Consider the following 16,748-nt stretch of genomic DNA (forward strand, 5'->3'; position numbering starts at 1 on the left):
TGATACTATAGGTTTACATGCAGTGAACTTAAAACCATGTTAAAACTTTAAAGTGCTCGTGCTAGCTAAACTTTTCTTATTTTAAATGTGCTTGAAGCTGATTCAGAGCAGAAGTTTTACTGCTCTAGGGAGAAACACTTTAACCCCAGATACTGCATAAATTTACTAGTGACTGTCAGACTTTCTTTGACCTATCTCTAACATAGCTTGTAAAGTAGAGATCCTTCAGTTAATTGATGGAATAACCTTATACCTCCAACTTGAGGCTATTGCTGAAGACAGTTTGCTTGCTTGGATGCACTGTTTGGCATAGTCCATGGCTGGAGTTGCTACAGCATTTCAATTCAGTCTCATAAAGTTTTGTTTCTACTAGTAGCAGAATTGAGACTGAAATAAAGGAGGTGAAATTAGGACCCTACTGAAGTCATTAACGAAGCTGCCATGACTGAAGTAAGGCTCAGATCTCAGCCAAGGGTTTTAGTTGTTTAATTTATGGTAACAGATTGAGTTGTGTTAAAACAAGGCCATGAAAAAGTTAATCTTCAGCTTCGTGATACCATCTCCATTCCATAAATATTGTACTAGTGTTACTAAAAGTTTACCTTTTTTGGGCAGGTTGATAGAGGTGGAAGACTTTATTTTTATAATTCATGTGTTTGCACTCCTGGGAAAGAACTAAAGTACGCAGATGTCATTATTTCTGTAAGTGAAAAGGACTTTATCCTAAATCTTCTAATTCTTTTATAGTATATGGCAGCAGAGCCATCTAACACTGTATCCTGCAGGAAATATTTGGCATACTTGTAAGCTCCAGGGAGAGGAGAACCAGGATGATAACATCCATTAGTGTTGCTTTTGAGTAAGAACTTTGTATAAAGGCTTTCTCTAAAAAAAAAAAAAAAAAAAAAAAAAAACACTCCCAAAAAAACCCCCAAAACACTATTAGATTTAAAGGCTTTTTAGCAAAAGGAATGTATTGCAAGCTTTTGACCTTCCTGTGCTGCTGCATGAAGCTTTACTGATGTGTATGCCAGAAAAGCCTGTTGATTAGTAGACTCCTCTAAAACTGTGCTGCCCTTTCAGAAAGTCAACATCTGGACTGTATTTATTGTACTATTTTTCTCTTCACTGGATGTGTCAGAGTAGATTTCCCTTCTTTAAATTTTAATAAACTTTCTTTCTGTAATTTGACGGAAAAGATTATTTATCCAGTTTTAAAGGCACAGCTAATAATATGTTCCCAAGCTCTGATGACAAGAAGAACAAATTGTATTGTTTTAAAATGTAAACATATATTTTGCTGTACTTCTTTTCTTGCTTATCTTACCTGCTGGAATAATTCTAGCATTATGCATATTTTAATACCCATCTAGAAACAGGCAAGACTGCTTTTATTATTGCTTATAGTCCTGAATTATGTTAATGTAAACACTGCAATAAAAAGGAAACTAGAAATAAAGACTTGGGAAGCAAGAATTGGCATCTGAGGTCTCTTTCTGCTTATCAGTCTTCACGTTTGTCTGGTATGTGGTGACTCTGGGCCGGGCAGAAATAGGGGTTTTCATTAAGAGTCAGTGTGGTGTTCCACTTGTAGCGGTCCCAAAGTACACCCAGTTTCTGTGTTGTGTGTTGATGGTATCTTGGCAAAAAGGAAACCCAGTTATTCATTAGCTAATTCTCAGAGTAATCTTCTTTGTAGCCAGCTCTTCAGGTAATACCTTCCAAGTTTTTTCATGCAATGAGCAAAGCTAGCATAGTCAAGAAATTTCAAGGGAACTACCCTGTCTATCTCTGCAAAGTTTTGGGTAATTGAGTACAGCGATTTCTAGTCTTTCATAGTCTGTATTTTTTTCCAATGATGTTTATCTTGCTGTGAGGAACAATGGAACAAAGCCAGTTTTAGACAGGTTGATATAGTTGCTTCCAAGAAGCAGATGCCATCAATAAAATCAGGTGTCTTGGTTAACCCTCTAGCATTGCAGGCCACAATTTGGTAACTGAGGCAGTGACAAATATCCCACAGCTTGTCTGTAGAATAATTTTGTTCAGTGTTTTCAGTTAAAAGTTTCCTCCTGCAAAACCTAGGGCTGGTACTGTTCTGGCAGGTTAGACAGATAAGCTGTTTCAGCTGAAGCTTGTACCTAGCTCTTGTAGGCTCCTCTTCCGTGATGACTTTGCTAAGCTGCTGTGACTGAGTGAGCCTCTCCAGTCCCCATTACGTCTTGCTCATGGATATACTGCCATCTCTTAGCAAGAGGGCACCTCTGCTAGTGCAGTTGCCCTGTGGGATTTCCATGATTTAAGATTGGAAGGTAAGAAGAAATGAGATTGTTTTAGAGTCCGTTCTCTTTGAGAATCTGGGGTGATACAGCCTTTCTGTATATGCAAAGTTGAAATTTTGAGTGCTGTGTTGTCTCATTTTTGCAGATGTTATGTGTAATGTGAGGATAGGGATGCTTCCAAGCTCTGCCTATCTGATCCAGAAGTGCAGGTCTGAAGGTACTAAATACCTAAGTAAATGCAGAGCAGCTACAAAACTGGTGTATGCAGCATGTTGGAGGAAGGTATTTGTGAGGACTGCAAAAGAATGTGCTTAAATTCCCCCGGTAAATGAACATTTCCATTATAAGTATCTTAGTGGAGAAATACACAAGCACACAAAATGTGTGATCATCATTCTTACAGAGTAGTTGGCTTCCAAACTTTCGTTTCTGAACAACTGTTGAATGATAGAAGTACTTACACTCTTTCCATGCAAATCCCTATAATAAAATCCTTTTTAGTTTCAACGCTTCAGAGTTGCTGGTGGCGGTCACTGTCTCACTTGAAATGGGATCTTTCTCCAGTAGTTTACTGCCAGTGAATCAGGGCTGAGTTAGACCTGGTAATCTCTTTGATGTGTGGATTTATCTGAAGACTAGACCTAGGTTTAAAGAACATCATTTACAATTGCAGTGTTGTGAACTTGGTGTCACATTTCCTGCCTAGAATATCCCATATGGAAACCTTGCAATAAATTCTGTCTAAACATGTTCTGCTTTAAATCTGCCTTGCTCTTAAAAAGGAAATGTGCATTTACTATCTTTATTGATCTGCATACTGTACAATTCTGCACTAATAAATTCATTTCTTAATGAATTCATGTAGTCCTGTGGCCATGAATACACTGTTAAATTAGGTAAGAGCAGTGCAAAGAATCTGTTTAAAACGTGTTTTACTGTACTTTGAAACTGGTTTCTAAAGACTAAATGATTCTATCAACTTGGTAATTCTCATAACCAGCACCTGGTATATAAAATATATTAAAATGATGCTAAATATAAAAGTGTGTGTGTGTGTATATATATGTATAATATAATGATTTTTAAAAAATAATATATATGTGTCTGCACTCTGAAAAATTCTGTCTCTGGCCTTGGAATCAAGGCAGAGGACAAGTCTGCTTCTTGGTACTTAAGGTAACAAAGGAATTCGGGCATATAGTCAAAAGCTTTTAATCAAACTCATGTTACTCATTGTATCAACATCTTAATGCCAAGGAGATCTTTAGGATGAAGAAAGTATTTTAAACAAATACCTTGTAGTTCCCTGCAGCATCAGTGCTTTTGGATTCAGACGGTTAGTGAAGGTCTGTTGCATAGTCAAAGCCATAAATGGAATGAAATAAGGCTGCTATAAACAAAGAATTGATAAGTTGTTGAAAATTAATTTTGAGGAAAATGTCTGAAATGTTTTGCAGAGGTGAATCTGGTGCCGGGAAGACTGAAAACACTAAGAAGGTTATTCAATACCTTGCTCATGTTGCTTCCTCCCATAAAGGAAGAAAGGACCATAATATTCCTGTAAGTTGGGATATTTTCTCATTTGTTTATTGCTCTTTCTGAAAACTACCATCTTTGTGTTAAAAAATCCGCAACACTTTTATTAAAGATAAGATGTAGTATAAAGCACATAATTTTCTCAACCTCTATTTTCTCTTTAGTAGTGGCTGAAATGAGCAGTTACATCAAAATTTCCAGTTAATGTTAGCTGTTTAATTTCTGTTGTGAAATTAAAGGCTTTATGCAAGCATTATAACTAGAAACAGTATCAAAGCTTTCTGATGCAGTAAACCCCAGTTTTCCAAAAATTTAATTAACTTGGGCAATTCTTAGTGAATTTAGTTCCTACTAGAAACAGTTTTCAGTACTGTATTTGTGAACAAGCTTTCTGTTCTTTTAAAAATGGAGATGAGAAAAATTACCAAGCTTAAAAACCGCTGTAGACTTACTATATCTAAAGTCAGCAGCTAATAAAAAGCTTGGATTTTATTGCATTACAAACAAGAGAGTATACTCTTTTATGTCAGATAATCTTGGGTTTTTTGGTAACTTGTCGATAACTCAGATTTATGTAGAACTTCAGATTTACTGCCAGACTTCAAAATTTGCACTGAAATTTAGCAATTTTTTGCTTTAAAAAATATGAATGGGTTCGAATATGTGTTGCTATGAGCACTTGAATCTCTTTGCAGTGAAGTATTCAAGTTTTCTACAAGGCAGTGGCTTGCTGTGGTCAATGCTGGCATACGGCTACTTTTCCCCAGTAGTACCACAGGTGTGTCTGGTGGTTGGAAGCTTTCAAACGGTATCGTCTGACTTGGCAGCATCAGCTTCTGTAATTCCTAGTGCATGGCACTTAACATTAAGACATTCTTGAATGTGTCAGGACTGAAGCACCTGGAAAAACAGGAGATCACTTCTGACCAGTCTGTGAAGGGGAAAAAAAAAAGGCAAGGATTAGAAGTGGGAGAGAAGGAAAGATTGCTCTGCAGGTAGATCTGGAGAAACCTAGTTAAGAATTTGGGGAAACCTGAATCTTTGCTCTAATCAAGAGCAAATAACGTGACCCTGTGCATTGATACTTGCTCAGAGTGTTGCTGGTTTATCACACAGAAAAGGTCAAAATTAGTCTTTCTAAGCATTTATTGTGCAGTCTGGGTGTGCTGCAGGTTGTGTGCATATCAGTTACAGGCCTTAGAAGGAAGTTTCTTATGATTGGAGTTAGGAGTATTAGGTGTGTGCTTATGGCACTGTATTGTGTGTTGGGAGAACACGTGGCTCCAGGGAAAGCTGTTCAGAATGTCATCTGTCAGAACTGGTTTTCTGTGTAGGTTTTGATTTATGAATATTCTTGGCTTTACCGCTGTGCAGCCTTGAACAAAACCAGCGTTTTTTTCAATTGCCACAGGAGTAAAATTGCCTAGAGATTTTTGAGGGAGAAGGGCATTAGGCAGAGAAAGGGATTGTGCAGGGTTTGTACCAAGTACTTCTAAATATACTCTTGACAACTTGGAATACTTCACGTTGAAAGAGATTTCTGGAACCTCTTGTCCAGCCTCCTTTCCAAATGTTCCTTCCTTCGAAGTTAGACGGCATTGCCCAGACTTTGTAAAGCTGAGTTTTTAGAATCTTGAGGGATGGAGATTATGCAACCTCTCTGCGAAGCTGTTCCAGTGTTTAACCACTTGCAGCCCTATTTTTGATTGTTTAAAAACTATTCCATGTTTGGCCTTTCTCGTGCTGTGTTTCCATGAGCACTTCGTGCCAGTACCTCTGCTAATAGAAGTGCCCCTTTTTAAGCTTTGTCATCGTAACAATTCCCGTGGCCACTCACTGGGCTTAGACTGATGCAGGCTCAAACTAGTGTTCTTAAAAAGTCCATCTGCTTTAAACGAAACAAGCTTCCTCCATTGTTTATTATGTGGCTGCATAACTAGTATGAAGTGAAGGCACAGGAAAGAAAGGGGAAGATGGTTGTTGTAATCAGCAGCTTGGTGAACCATCAATGACTGTCATGATGAAGACTGGAAAAGCTTTCATTCTTTGTAAAACATAGTTTAGGCACAGTAAAAAGAATAGGCTAGTATCCTGAATAAGTGTCTGATACTTTTGTGGTGCACTTCATTCAATGCAGTACTGTATTAAGTAGTGAATTAAGCATGTGTTTGTGAAAAATGCAGAATGTTTGTGTAACCAAAACGGTTTTGAAAATACAGATGAGTCTCCCTTGTTCTGTAGCAATTAATTTTTATTTATGTATTGCAAACAAGGAATGTCTAACCTACACACTTAACGGTCAGAAGTTAGGAAGTGTCACAGCTGGGGTTATAGATGCAGCCCGCATTTGTTCCTGTTTCCATATTAATTAGAAAACTGTAGCGGGCTGGTGGTGATCCATGGTACCCATTTGTACAACCTTTGCATTCTCCTGTGCACAGAGAAGATGCTAAATAGGCTTGTTAAATAGACTGCTAGTCATGGATTTATTTTTATCCATCCTGTTATAAATAATTATCAGTGACATGCATATTACTGAGACTGTTCTGAATTCTGCATGGATTTTTTTATGAAGCAATTTGTATGCTGATGAATGACTAATTACCTTCCTGATGCTGTTCTGAAGTCCAGGGTTGACTTTGTTTTGCCTCGCAGAGTGCTGAAAAGCACTGGAGGCCATCCAGAGGGACCTGGACAGGCTTGAGAGGTGGGCCTGTGGGAACCTCATGAGGTTCAACAAGGCCAAGGGCAAGGTCCGGTGCCTGGGTTGGGACAATCTCTCGTATCAATACGGGGGGGGGAATGAAGGGATTGAGAGCAGCCCTGCTGAGAAGGACTTGGGGGTGCTGGTGGACAAAAAGCTGGACATGAGCTGGTAAGTGAGCTTGCAGCCCAGAAGGTCAGCTGTATCCTGGGCTGCATCAAAAGCAGCGTGGCCAGCAGGTCGAGAGAGGGGAATCTCCCCCTCTACTCCACCCTGGTGAAACCCCCCCTGCAGTGCTGTGTCCAGCTCTGTGGCCCTCAGCACAAGACAGACATGGACCTCTTGAGTGAGTCCAGAGGAAGGTCATGAAGATGCTCAGGGGCTGGAGCACCTCCCCTGTGAGGACAGGCTGAGAGAGTTGGGGTTGTTCAGCCTGGAGAAGAGAAGGCTCCAGCGAGACCTTATAGCGGCCTTCCAGTACTTAAAGGGGGCCTTTTAAGAAAGATGGGGACAAACTTATTAGTAAGTCCTGTTGTGGTAGGACAAAGAGTAATGATTTTAAACTAAAAGACGGCAGATTTGGGTTAGATCAAAGGAAGACATTTTTTTACAATGAAGGTGAAGCACTGGCACAGGCTGCTCGCAGAGGTGGTAGAAGCCACATCCCTGGAAACATTCGAGGTCAGGTTGGATGGGGCTTTGAGCAACTTGATGTAGTAAAGGTGTCCCTGCTCACTGCAGGGGAGTTGGACTAGATGGCCTTTAAAGGTTCCTTCCAACCCAACTATTCTATGATTCTATGAAAAGTAATACAGACAAATGTAGCCCCCAGGTCGACACCTCAAGCCATGGCCAGAGGAGCACAGATATTCTGCTGTGTCGCAGATGCTCACCAAGTACATTCTCCAGCAGTGCTGATGGTGAAGTGTTCAGCGTATGCGAGGAGCATCATAGGAGCTCTACCCATCCCTGGGACAACCTCATCACGTTTGGCACTCAGCTGTTTGTTCACGAGACTTTTTCTTTCCCAACAGCCTCCTTCCTTATAGCTAGGACTCCTCTGAGTCCTGCATAGCCCTTGGCGTGTCAGCCTCAGGCAGGTGTCCTGTGGGAAATGGAGTCAGTAACACGTGGTAACCACAGAGGGTGGAATTCCAGCGCCGAACATCCTCTATACTAGCATTTCCTAATTTCTGAGTGTTTGAATCTGTAGCCACACAGTCTCATTTCCTGTTTAATCCCAAGGAATGTTAAAGGTATTGTCTTGAGCACCGCACTAGGAAGCCTGGGTACATGGTGGTGGTAAAAATGTAGAAGAGAAGCTTTAGTATTTGTGGGACTTGACAGAGCTAGGTGAGACTAGGGTAGTCCCTTCAGTTAGGAATAGAGGCTGGGCTTTCTAGAACTGAGCAATGGAGGGGAGGGAGAAGTACTTGGTAGTGAGTTATAAACATAAGCGCTTCTAAAGACTGAAGGTAGGATGAAAGTGAACCTGGATCCTTGTCTGTAGTGTGCTTGGTTGAGAGTCGGAACTGACACAGGTACAGTCCTCGTTGGCATGTAGCAAGGGAGAGAAGATGGAAGGTACCAGTTGTAAATAACTGAAAGCTTTAGCTTCACATCCAGAAAATTTGAGCTCTAAAGAATTTGGGGGGGTTGGAGTGATAAGTGTTAAAAACTTTGCCAGTAAATCTGAATATTTTGCCCGCACCAAGCATATCATGTTTTATTCAGTTGTTAACCATGCCGCATATGCATCAACTTTATAAAGACAACCATTGTGCTTTAGCTTGGGCATCTCAGACCGAAGCTGACCCATACTGGTATCTGCTGGTCTGGTCAGCCATCCCATGCTCCTAGGCCACACAGAGGAGCCTCTTGCCTTTGCTCTCAATTGTTGTTCTGTAGGCTCAGGAGGTGTGGGGAAAAGGATATTTACAATAAAAAGAGAGGAGGGGAGCAAGGGCAGGTAATTGGTGAGCACGGGGAAGAGGCTGATGTGTCTGGAGAGGGTTTGGGACAGGTTAAGCAAGGAGGGTGGGGAGGAAGAGGAGACTTCTAGACTGCTTAGCTTTGGCTTACCACTCCCCTGTGTACTAGGGGAGGTAGGAATGAGAGAGAAAAATGAAATGGTGTTGTTAATGCATGTAGAGAGTTGCTTTAATATGGTTAAGAAGTGAGTCTTAATCCTGACTCTTGGGTTCTGCTTTAGTTTACAAACTTTGTGATTATGGATGGGGAAAGAACTTGGTGCAAAATATAGACATAATTAAAAAAAAAAAAATTCACATACATGGCTTTCCGAAAGAAGGAAAAGTGCTGGTTGTCAGTTACTGCCCGGGGACTGACATGAACTTGTGTGTTCTACAAGCTGCCTGAGGCTGGGGAATGCTCTCAGCTGTAGCTGTAGTCTAAGGACATACCTGGACCCTGTTTATGGTCAAATACATGAAATCAGCAGATGTTTTCGATCACATTAGTATGTGAAGCAGTTAAGTTCTATAACTAATTGCATCCATCCACCACTGCTGTCTCCTCTTCCAGTCATCCTGGTACTGTGTACCTCTGATTCAGATGAATGGAATTAGACTTCCATTATTCTCCCCTCTCCCCAAAGCCTTCCCACCCCAAACTCCCTCTATTCTCACTAAAATCCAGCTTTCACAGTGGTACCATTTTAAGCTTCAGAAATAATTACTGGTACTTTCAGGTTAATGATTGCTTTCTGTGACTGCGTTTGCCTACGTAGCTGAAATGCTAAATTGTTTAACTTGTTTTATTAATTTCAAAGGAAACATAATTGGTTTTGAAGTCAGGATCTTGGGTAGGCTTGCTCAGGCTGAAGCTCCCCTTACTGAGGATTTCCCAGATGGGCTTTAAATGCCCTAATTTAAACACAGTGAAATTAAATGTGTGTCTGATTATGCTCAGTTCTGTTTCTAGTGAGGACAGAAATGGACACCCCGAGAGAGCAATTTGTCTTGTCTGAAGATAAGCAAACAAAAATTCCTCCTATGTTCCAAGGTGTACCTGTCCTTCTCCAGGGATTACAGAAGGAGAAGTAGCTTCATACTGAAATATCTTAACCTTTTTTTAGATGCCTGAGTTGTTTTACTAGCAGGTATGATTCAGCTTTGCAAAATTCACATCACTTAGCTGAATAAGCCAAACCTTTGCCAGCTGCTTTATAGACCTCTGTCAAAATATGTTATTTTGCACTAAAACAGTGCTAGTTGTTTAAAATAATAGTATAAACAGAGGGAGTGTGCATCTGCCTTGGTATGAAAATTTCTTGCTGTGTGTCTTTCACAGCAATATTTTCCCCTTAGGCTTTCTGATGTGAAATTCAAGAATATTAAACTTGCAGACTGAGCTAAGGAAATAATAATGGAATCAAAAAATTCTGCAGAAACTGTGAACTTGAATTTTGAAGGAGGGTTTATTTTACTTTACATTCATGTTCCCTTTACCCTTCTTCCTGGCAAAATTTGAAGGTCTTGAGTTTAAGATTTTGCTGCTTCTCATGTGGATGGTCATTCTTGAAAGAAACAAAGCTTTTGTCTCAATTGTAGGTTTGCATTTCATCAATACCTGAAGTACAGTGCAAAAACAAAACCCCAAACTCCTTAAGCATTGCTTTCCTCTTGGTGCTTTCATAACCTTTTTGATTTTTGAAGAATGGTGGTCGTCCTGTCCATACAAAACCGCCTTGCAGTGACTAAGGCTGTAGAGAAAGTTACTTGGTGTTGTGGGTTTGTGTTTTGTTGTTGTTTGGCAAAACCGTGGAAAGCAGTGCACAACTAATTAAACTGTTGCCCTTTTTCCTTGCTGCTCAAGGTCCATCTGCCATCTTGTGTTTTATGTGGGATTAGTCCTTTGCATAAACACAGGGTTTCATATTTTGCGCATGTGAATAACTTCTTTTCTAAAATTAATTTGAACAGTTGCTATGAAGTGAGTATATAGTTAAACTAAACCTACTGACATTGATAATTTGGGATGTAACTTGCAGCTGGAATGCTTGCTTGCTAACATATGCGTTTGTTTGTTTGCAATGAACAGCCCGAATCACCTAAACCCGTGAAACATCAGGCAAGTGTTTTTCTTTATGCTTTTAAAGTTCTGTAGGCAAACGGATATATGTTCCTCTGTTTTCTGTCAAGCTGTATTTATAACATGTGGCAAATCTTGTAAAGGTATACAGCTGATAGTGAACTTTGTAAATATTTAACTGGCTTTGAGAGAGTGGATAGTGAACAGCTTAAAGTTCCTCGGCGTTGCAGAGCACTTCCCACCACTTTAAAGTGGTGTTACTCTGTCCTGAAGCAAGAGGTTCACCCTTTCTCTAGCTGACCTTCTCCAACATGCCGTGTGTGTACTTGGTTAATGTGCTGCTGAGAGAGTGCAGAACACTTTTTTTTAAATATTAAGCTAAGTGCTAAACAAAAAAGACTGATTAATTGAAACTACAAAGTTCTTTTGATTAACATACTGTTTTGTCTGAATATTTTCATAGCTTCTTGGATAACCTGGTAAAGACTTTGATCTCAGGTGTAAAAAGGCTTGACATAACCAATCGACTTCTGAAATTATTTCCCCTGACTGTCTAGGATAAGGGGTGCAAGCAATGGGGTTTCTGTTCAGTGCTGCTGCCTGAATTAGGGTTTCCTCATTTGAGCTTCAGCTGCTCTTACTCCTCAGGTTGGCTGGAGCTGCCATGCAGATAACACTGCCTGTTTCCTGCTCCCCTGAGCCCTCTCCTCCCGTGGGCAGCAGTAGGCGGTCTGTTCTAGACCACCCTCTTGTATGGGAGTAGGAGCTGTGGCATTCCCGGTGCTATGGGGTGTACTTGGGAAGAAGCATAAAGAGGAGGGTTAGGTGGAAGTTGAGGGTAAGACTGTGGAAAGAGATAAAACAATTGCTGCCACGTGTTAGGCAAGATAAATGCTCCACTCTCTAACCTGAGATGGTAAGTGATGCCTCTGTCATGGACAGGAGCTTTTCAATAACAAAAAAGCTTTGCAGCAGCTCCCAATGGTGTAACCAAGGCTTGGTAACTGAAGAAGCTACCATGAGTGAGTTTAGCTGATTGTATTCTTCCCCTTAGCTTTTTCTGAAAGCTGGTTCTAGTGTAACTTAAACTGTAGTAGAAAGGAAAATAATAAAAGAAACTTCAAGTTAGGTCTGGTATATTGGAAGCAAAAAGAAAATCACATGGACAGCTGTGATGCCTTTGCTAGTGTGTGGTAACTTGTTAAACCTCTGTAACCCAATCATGCATCTGAGCCCACAGTCTCATTTTCAGAAGTTACATTCTTAGTATTTAACTTAATCCTCCCTCCTTGCAAACCTCAGTCAATTATAAGGGTTCTTACTAAAATGTTTCTCTGTTCCAAAAATAAATGGAGCAGTGTTTAGTTTAACCCTCCTTTTGCTTAGAGTTAGCATTTCGGGGTTGAAATAAACGTTTGTTGGCAAACATTTTAAATGTATCGGTGGAAACATGCTAATCCAGAAGTGTTGATATTGCATAAACCATAATCATTAACATTTCTGTTTCAATGTCATTTTGAACTACAGAGTGGATCCCTGTTGTATGTGAGTAGCATGTAGTTTTCCCTGCCTCACCCAGGCTTCACGATGAACCAAATCACTGGGATGCTGTTTTTTCTGAAACTGAGACAATAACTTGTCCTTATCTTAATGTTGCCCTGCATGAAATACTGCATGACTTCACTTTTTCCACAATACTGCGATACTGCTTTTTCCAACTTCTCTTCAGATGCCTGGGCAGGAGGTATGCCTGCAGGCCAAGTGTACACCCTTTCCTAAACACTGAATGCTTCTAAACAAGGGAATTGTTCTTTGGCTGTAAAGCAGTCCATCTAAAAATGAAAACTACTACATCAGAAGCTGTTTCACATAGCGTGAGAGGTTTGCTCGCTCTTAGTGATGGCTACGACAAGTCTAGTTGCGAGTGCCAAGCACAGGGGCTGGTGAGGCTGTGAGCACTCTGTTCTCTCTGTTTTCACCCACGTTGGAGAACCCAACTGAATGTTCTCTTCCAGTCCTCAGAGATGATGGTAAAAACGTGCTACTAAGAACTTTTTGCGTTCAGTTGGAGGATTTGAGTAAAATTATTTTACAATGCATTGCAGAAATTCCTCAGCACAAACCCAAACGAAGCCTGTGCTACACGGGAGCACTAAAGCATGGGTGAAGCGTGCCTGCAGCGAGATGCTTTCACATGGCACAACGATGTTCTGTGGAGGAGTCAAAATGTGAAGTCAGTGTGCTTTCTTTTCCAGAGTAGCTAGAATTTGAAATGTAAGCTGTGACATGCTTGCTGCGTTTAATATACGTAATGTGGTTTGTTTCAAGCTGTGTACCGCATGGTAAGCAAGCTTCTTGTTTTTATACTTGGGTGTCTTAGCAGGCGCTGGCAGCACGGTTGGGAGAGGGGGACGGGAGGAATGGTGTGAGCAAATGCTTTCCTACTCTGATTCATTTACGTTGGAAACTTTTAGGATATAAGTTGCAGACGTGCATATAGTGGCTATAGCACAGATCTAGTTTTTCTCCAACTGTGGATTTTTTTTTTTTTGATCAATTTAAAAGTGCTCCTGAGAACTGTAATGCTGGCAGACTAACATCTAGGGCATAGGCACTGCGGCCTGAGTAGTGTTTAGTGTCCTCCCAGCTAAGACTGACATATTTATTTCTTCTTTGGTTACTTCAGAATTCAGAGGATATGTAGTCCCAAAGGGAGTATATTTGGAAGAGGGCAGATAACTTGAGGTCACATTAAAGAAGGACCAGCCATTAGTTTCCAGGAGGACTTGAAATATATTTCAATATACAAATAAAAGCCTCTTTTAGGTGTTAACTAGTGAATTTTAAAAATTCCTGTGTAAGATTTGACCTCATCTAGAAGCCTTAGGAGAATTACGTTCCCATTCTTTGATGCTCAGTCTGGGGCTTTTATTCATCTATGCTATAAATAATTGGAAAAAGCAGCCTTATGAACACGAACATCAGTTTTTGACTCTACATTCTAGACAGCTTCACTTTCTTTTTTTTTTTTTTGTTCTTTAATTTAAACCATCCTGCAGAGCAGGAAGACAATATCATATTTTCCTATGTACATACATGCCTTCTGGGCTCATGGAAGGAGCACAGACTCTTTTTGTTACCAGACCTCCTCACAGATGCCGATTGTAAAGCTGTTGTGCAATTGCCTTAAGATAAGTACTTTGATTTCTGCATCCATTGGCTTGAACTTAAAGAAATGTTTAAATACTGAGCAATTTTTTCTTAATTGAGCAATTTGAAAATGATCTTTGTATTTGGTGTTGCTCAGTTCCCATGATGCCATCCTGGCATGCTTCTCAGGTGCACTCAGATCAGAGATGTTGCGATGACATCACTGTCTGGCTGATGGAAAGTGAGTATTTCGCTGACTTGAAAGTAACCTTGAAAACAGGTAATCCAAAGTAGCTATATTGTCACATCACTAAACGGGAAGTTTAAGAATAACCTTGCAATAAAATATTGAACCTGTTAAATTTAGTTTTTGCTCTTAAGCAGTCAAAGTCTGTGCCTAATTTCATTAGCCCTAAATGTGAATTTTCCATGTTCAATGATTTTCAACATCCATTAAGTCCTATTCAGTCACTGCTCTGTGTGTGTGTGTGTGTGTGTGTGTGTATCTCTGTGTGTTTCTAAAAACAAAACCAACAAAACCCCACCACATTCTTCACTGGATGGAGGAGACTGTCAGCGGATTTAGAAGTGAGGGGAAAGATGATGACCCCCTTCTGAAGGTGGTATTGCTGCCATAACCTGGGTAAAATGACTGTCAAGAAGCAGCAGAATACTGGAACCCTTAATCTCCTGTGCACGGTGCTTATGTCTGTTTATTTTTCTGTTTGTGTGGTTTTTAGGGGGAACTGGAGCGTCAGCTTCTTCAGGCGAATCCCATTCTGGAATCCTTTGGGAATGCAAAGACAGTGAAAAATGACAACTCCTCCCGCTTTGTGAGTTACTCCTTTTTCTCTTTAGAGTCTGTAAATCTGGATTACTGTTTATGGAGAAATTCCGTTTTAGGAATTTATCTAATTAGTATCAGAAGCTTTCTTTGTTTTCTTTCTTCCATGAATTCAGGTTCTCTTATAGGGCTTTCTGTGGGGTCATTGAAGACTCATTGTCACTGACTCTTGGCGAAACTTGCTTTAATTTTATCCAGTTTCTGACTTCAATCATCCTTGAATTGACAGTAGTGTTCATAACATAACTATGCTGTAGAGCTAAACTGTGGCTTGGTGCGCAAACTGCTGCTGAACTACTATAAAGTATGAAGGAGTATGGCATCAACATGGAATTTGGCTAAATATGCAGCCTTCTTGTCAGTAGCTATGACTTTATCAATTGATTGGTTTAGAGAGAACATCCTGAATTTTAAAAAAAGCACAAAACTTGCATAAAAAAACCTCTCTAAATTTCCATGCCCTTCTGTCTGACGGATTTACTGAAGGAAAGTCAAAAAGACAGTGTGACTTAGTCAAGGTGTTGGGTACTCTTGTAGCTGGTTGATGTTTTTGTTGTGTCAGTGTCTTGTGTTCACTTACTGTTTTGGTAGAAGATAACTGCTTTTGATGTGTTCCATTGCTTTAAAAATAGTGGCGGAACTCGGGGTGAATAGCTGTCTACCACTTCTTAAAACTTCCCTTTCTTTGAAGTTAAAAAAAAAAAAGGCCATCTCTTATTTCAGGGGAAAAATGTTTTTAGAACAACTTTAAAACTGTATAGGAGGTATTAAATCTTTTTTTCTTGTGAGAACAAAACTAAAATTTACAGAACAAATGAAAGATTTCTTGGCTGCATTGATGTTTCAACAGTTGCTTGGATTTATAATGTATGAACTCTGCTCCAGTGATAAGGACTCTGGAAAACTGTATGACTAAATCCCTTAGCCTTTTCAATCAAGAAGGGGGAGCAGAGTATTGTAGAAATTCAACATTGATAATTTTATAGCCACGTTATTTACAATATTGCTTGATGCTTATGTATGTTGGGTATAGGATTTACAATATCAACAGGTTTCACGGTGCAGTAATTCTACGTTGTTATGTGTCTTGAATCCATCAAAGATTGTACTAATTTAATGAGGATACTTTTCTCCTAAAAGATGTTAGCATCTGGTTTGTGTTATGTTGAAGTCTGCATTGCCATTACGGACATAATCACTCAGATGGCTCCAGTTCTATTTTTATAAAGGAGCAAGTATAATGCGCTCCAGATGGTGTCATCTCACGCTGAAAAAATAATCTTTAGTAACAACCATTTTAAAACCTGACTTAAAAAAAAATATATATATATCCTCCCACAAAGTGAGAAGTGCTATTCTTCAGCCCATACAGGCTTGACAGTCTTCACCATGCAGCATGAAGATGCCAGCCTGTTCCCTACTTGCTGATAATGCCAGATAGGACTGAAATAAGGCTAGTGTCAAATCTTTTTTTTTTCTTCTACCAAAGGCAGTGTTCTCCTGTGTTTCAGGAAATAAAGTCTGTAGTTCGCAGTGGATAGGAGTGGGCTTGCTGGGTTCATATGGCAGAACTAAATGGTTCCTTCTGATGCAGTTCTTACAAAGCCATGTGCTTAGTGCTATAATGATAGTGTAGACAGTATTCAGTTGTTAGACGGCCGCTACAGTCTTTAACTGATCAATTAAGATTTCATAGCAAGATTTGCCAGTGCTAGCTAAAAGGATGTATTAATATTTTGCTTTTAAGAAGATGGACTAGGTAAGTGATCTCTAGTATAGACTTCAGTGATGACTGAACTTCGAAGCAGGGAGTGTGTGGGTCCGCTCTTCTGATGTGTCGGCTTGTTTAGTGACTGGATTTCCCCTCAATTATTTTTGTTCGTGGAACTGGTAACTTGACAGTAGAAATTAGATAACTTTTAAGGGTGAAACAGATTGAAGTGGTTCTGAGTTATATCAGGAAAAGCCACTGACACATGACTTAGGTAACGCTTCATGTTTGTTTTCACATGTAACATGGCAAATTCAAACCATGTCATTCTAAGAAGACTCTGTGCTACCTGTTCTGGGTAAAAGCTTGTCGTTCTTGACATGCTAGTGCTGACGTGTCCGTTACCTACTCTGTTGGCTGAATTTCTGTAAAATGTCTGTTCATTCTTTGTGACAGTTATGAATACAT

General features: G+C 40.0%; 1 protein-coding gene across 7 annotated transcripts in view; it reads left to right on the top strand.

Annotated features, from left to right (window-relative positions):
- The window catches only part of MYH10 (myosin heavy chain 10), a 102,975-nt gene that overhangs the window by 46,324 nt on the left and 39,903 nt on the right, over positions 1–16,748 (top strand). For 3 of the 7 annotated variants that reach the window (XM_086473851.1, XM_086473852.1, XM_086473854.1), the window contains exons 4-5: positions 3,740–3,842; positions 14,466–14,558. In XM_086473851.1, coding sequence (XP_086329977.1) covers positions 3,740–3,842; positions 14,466–14,558 — 196 coding nt within the window. Of the gene's footprint in view, positions 1–3,739; positions 3,867–10,584; positions 10,615–12,102; positions 12,121–14,465; positions 14,559–16,748 lie in introns of all 7 variants that reach the window. The other 4 variants (XM_086473847.1, XM_086473849.1, XM_086473850.1 and 1 more) reach the window with 3 other exon arrangements.

This window comes from Leptosomus discolor, chromosome 15, assembly GCF_034619465.1.
Source record: "Leptosomus discolor isolate bLepDis1 chromosome 15, bLepDis1.hap2, whole genome shotgun sequence".
Classification (NCBI taxonomy): domain Eukaryota; kingdom Metazoa; phylum Chordata; class Aves; order Leptosomiformes; family Leptosomidae; genus Leptosomus; species Leptosomus discolor.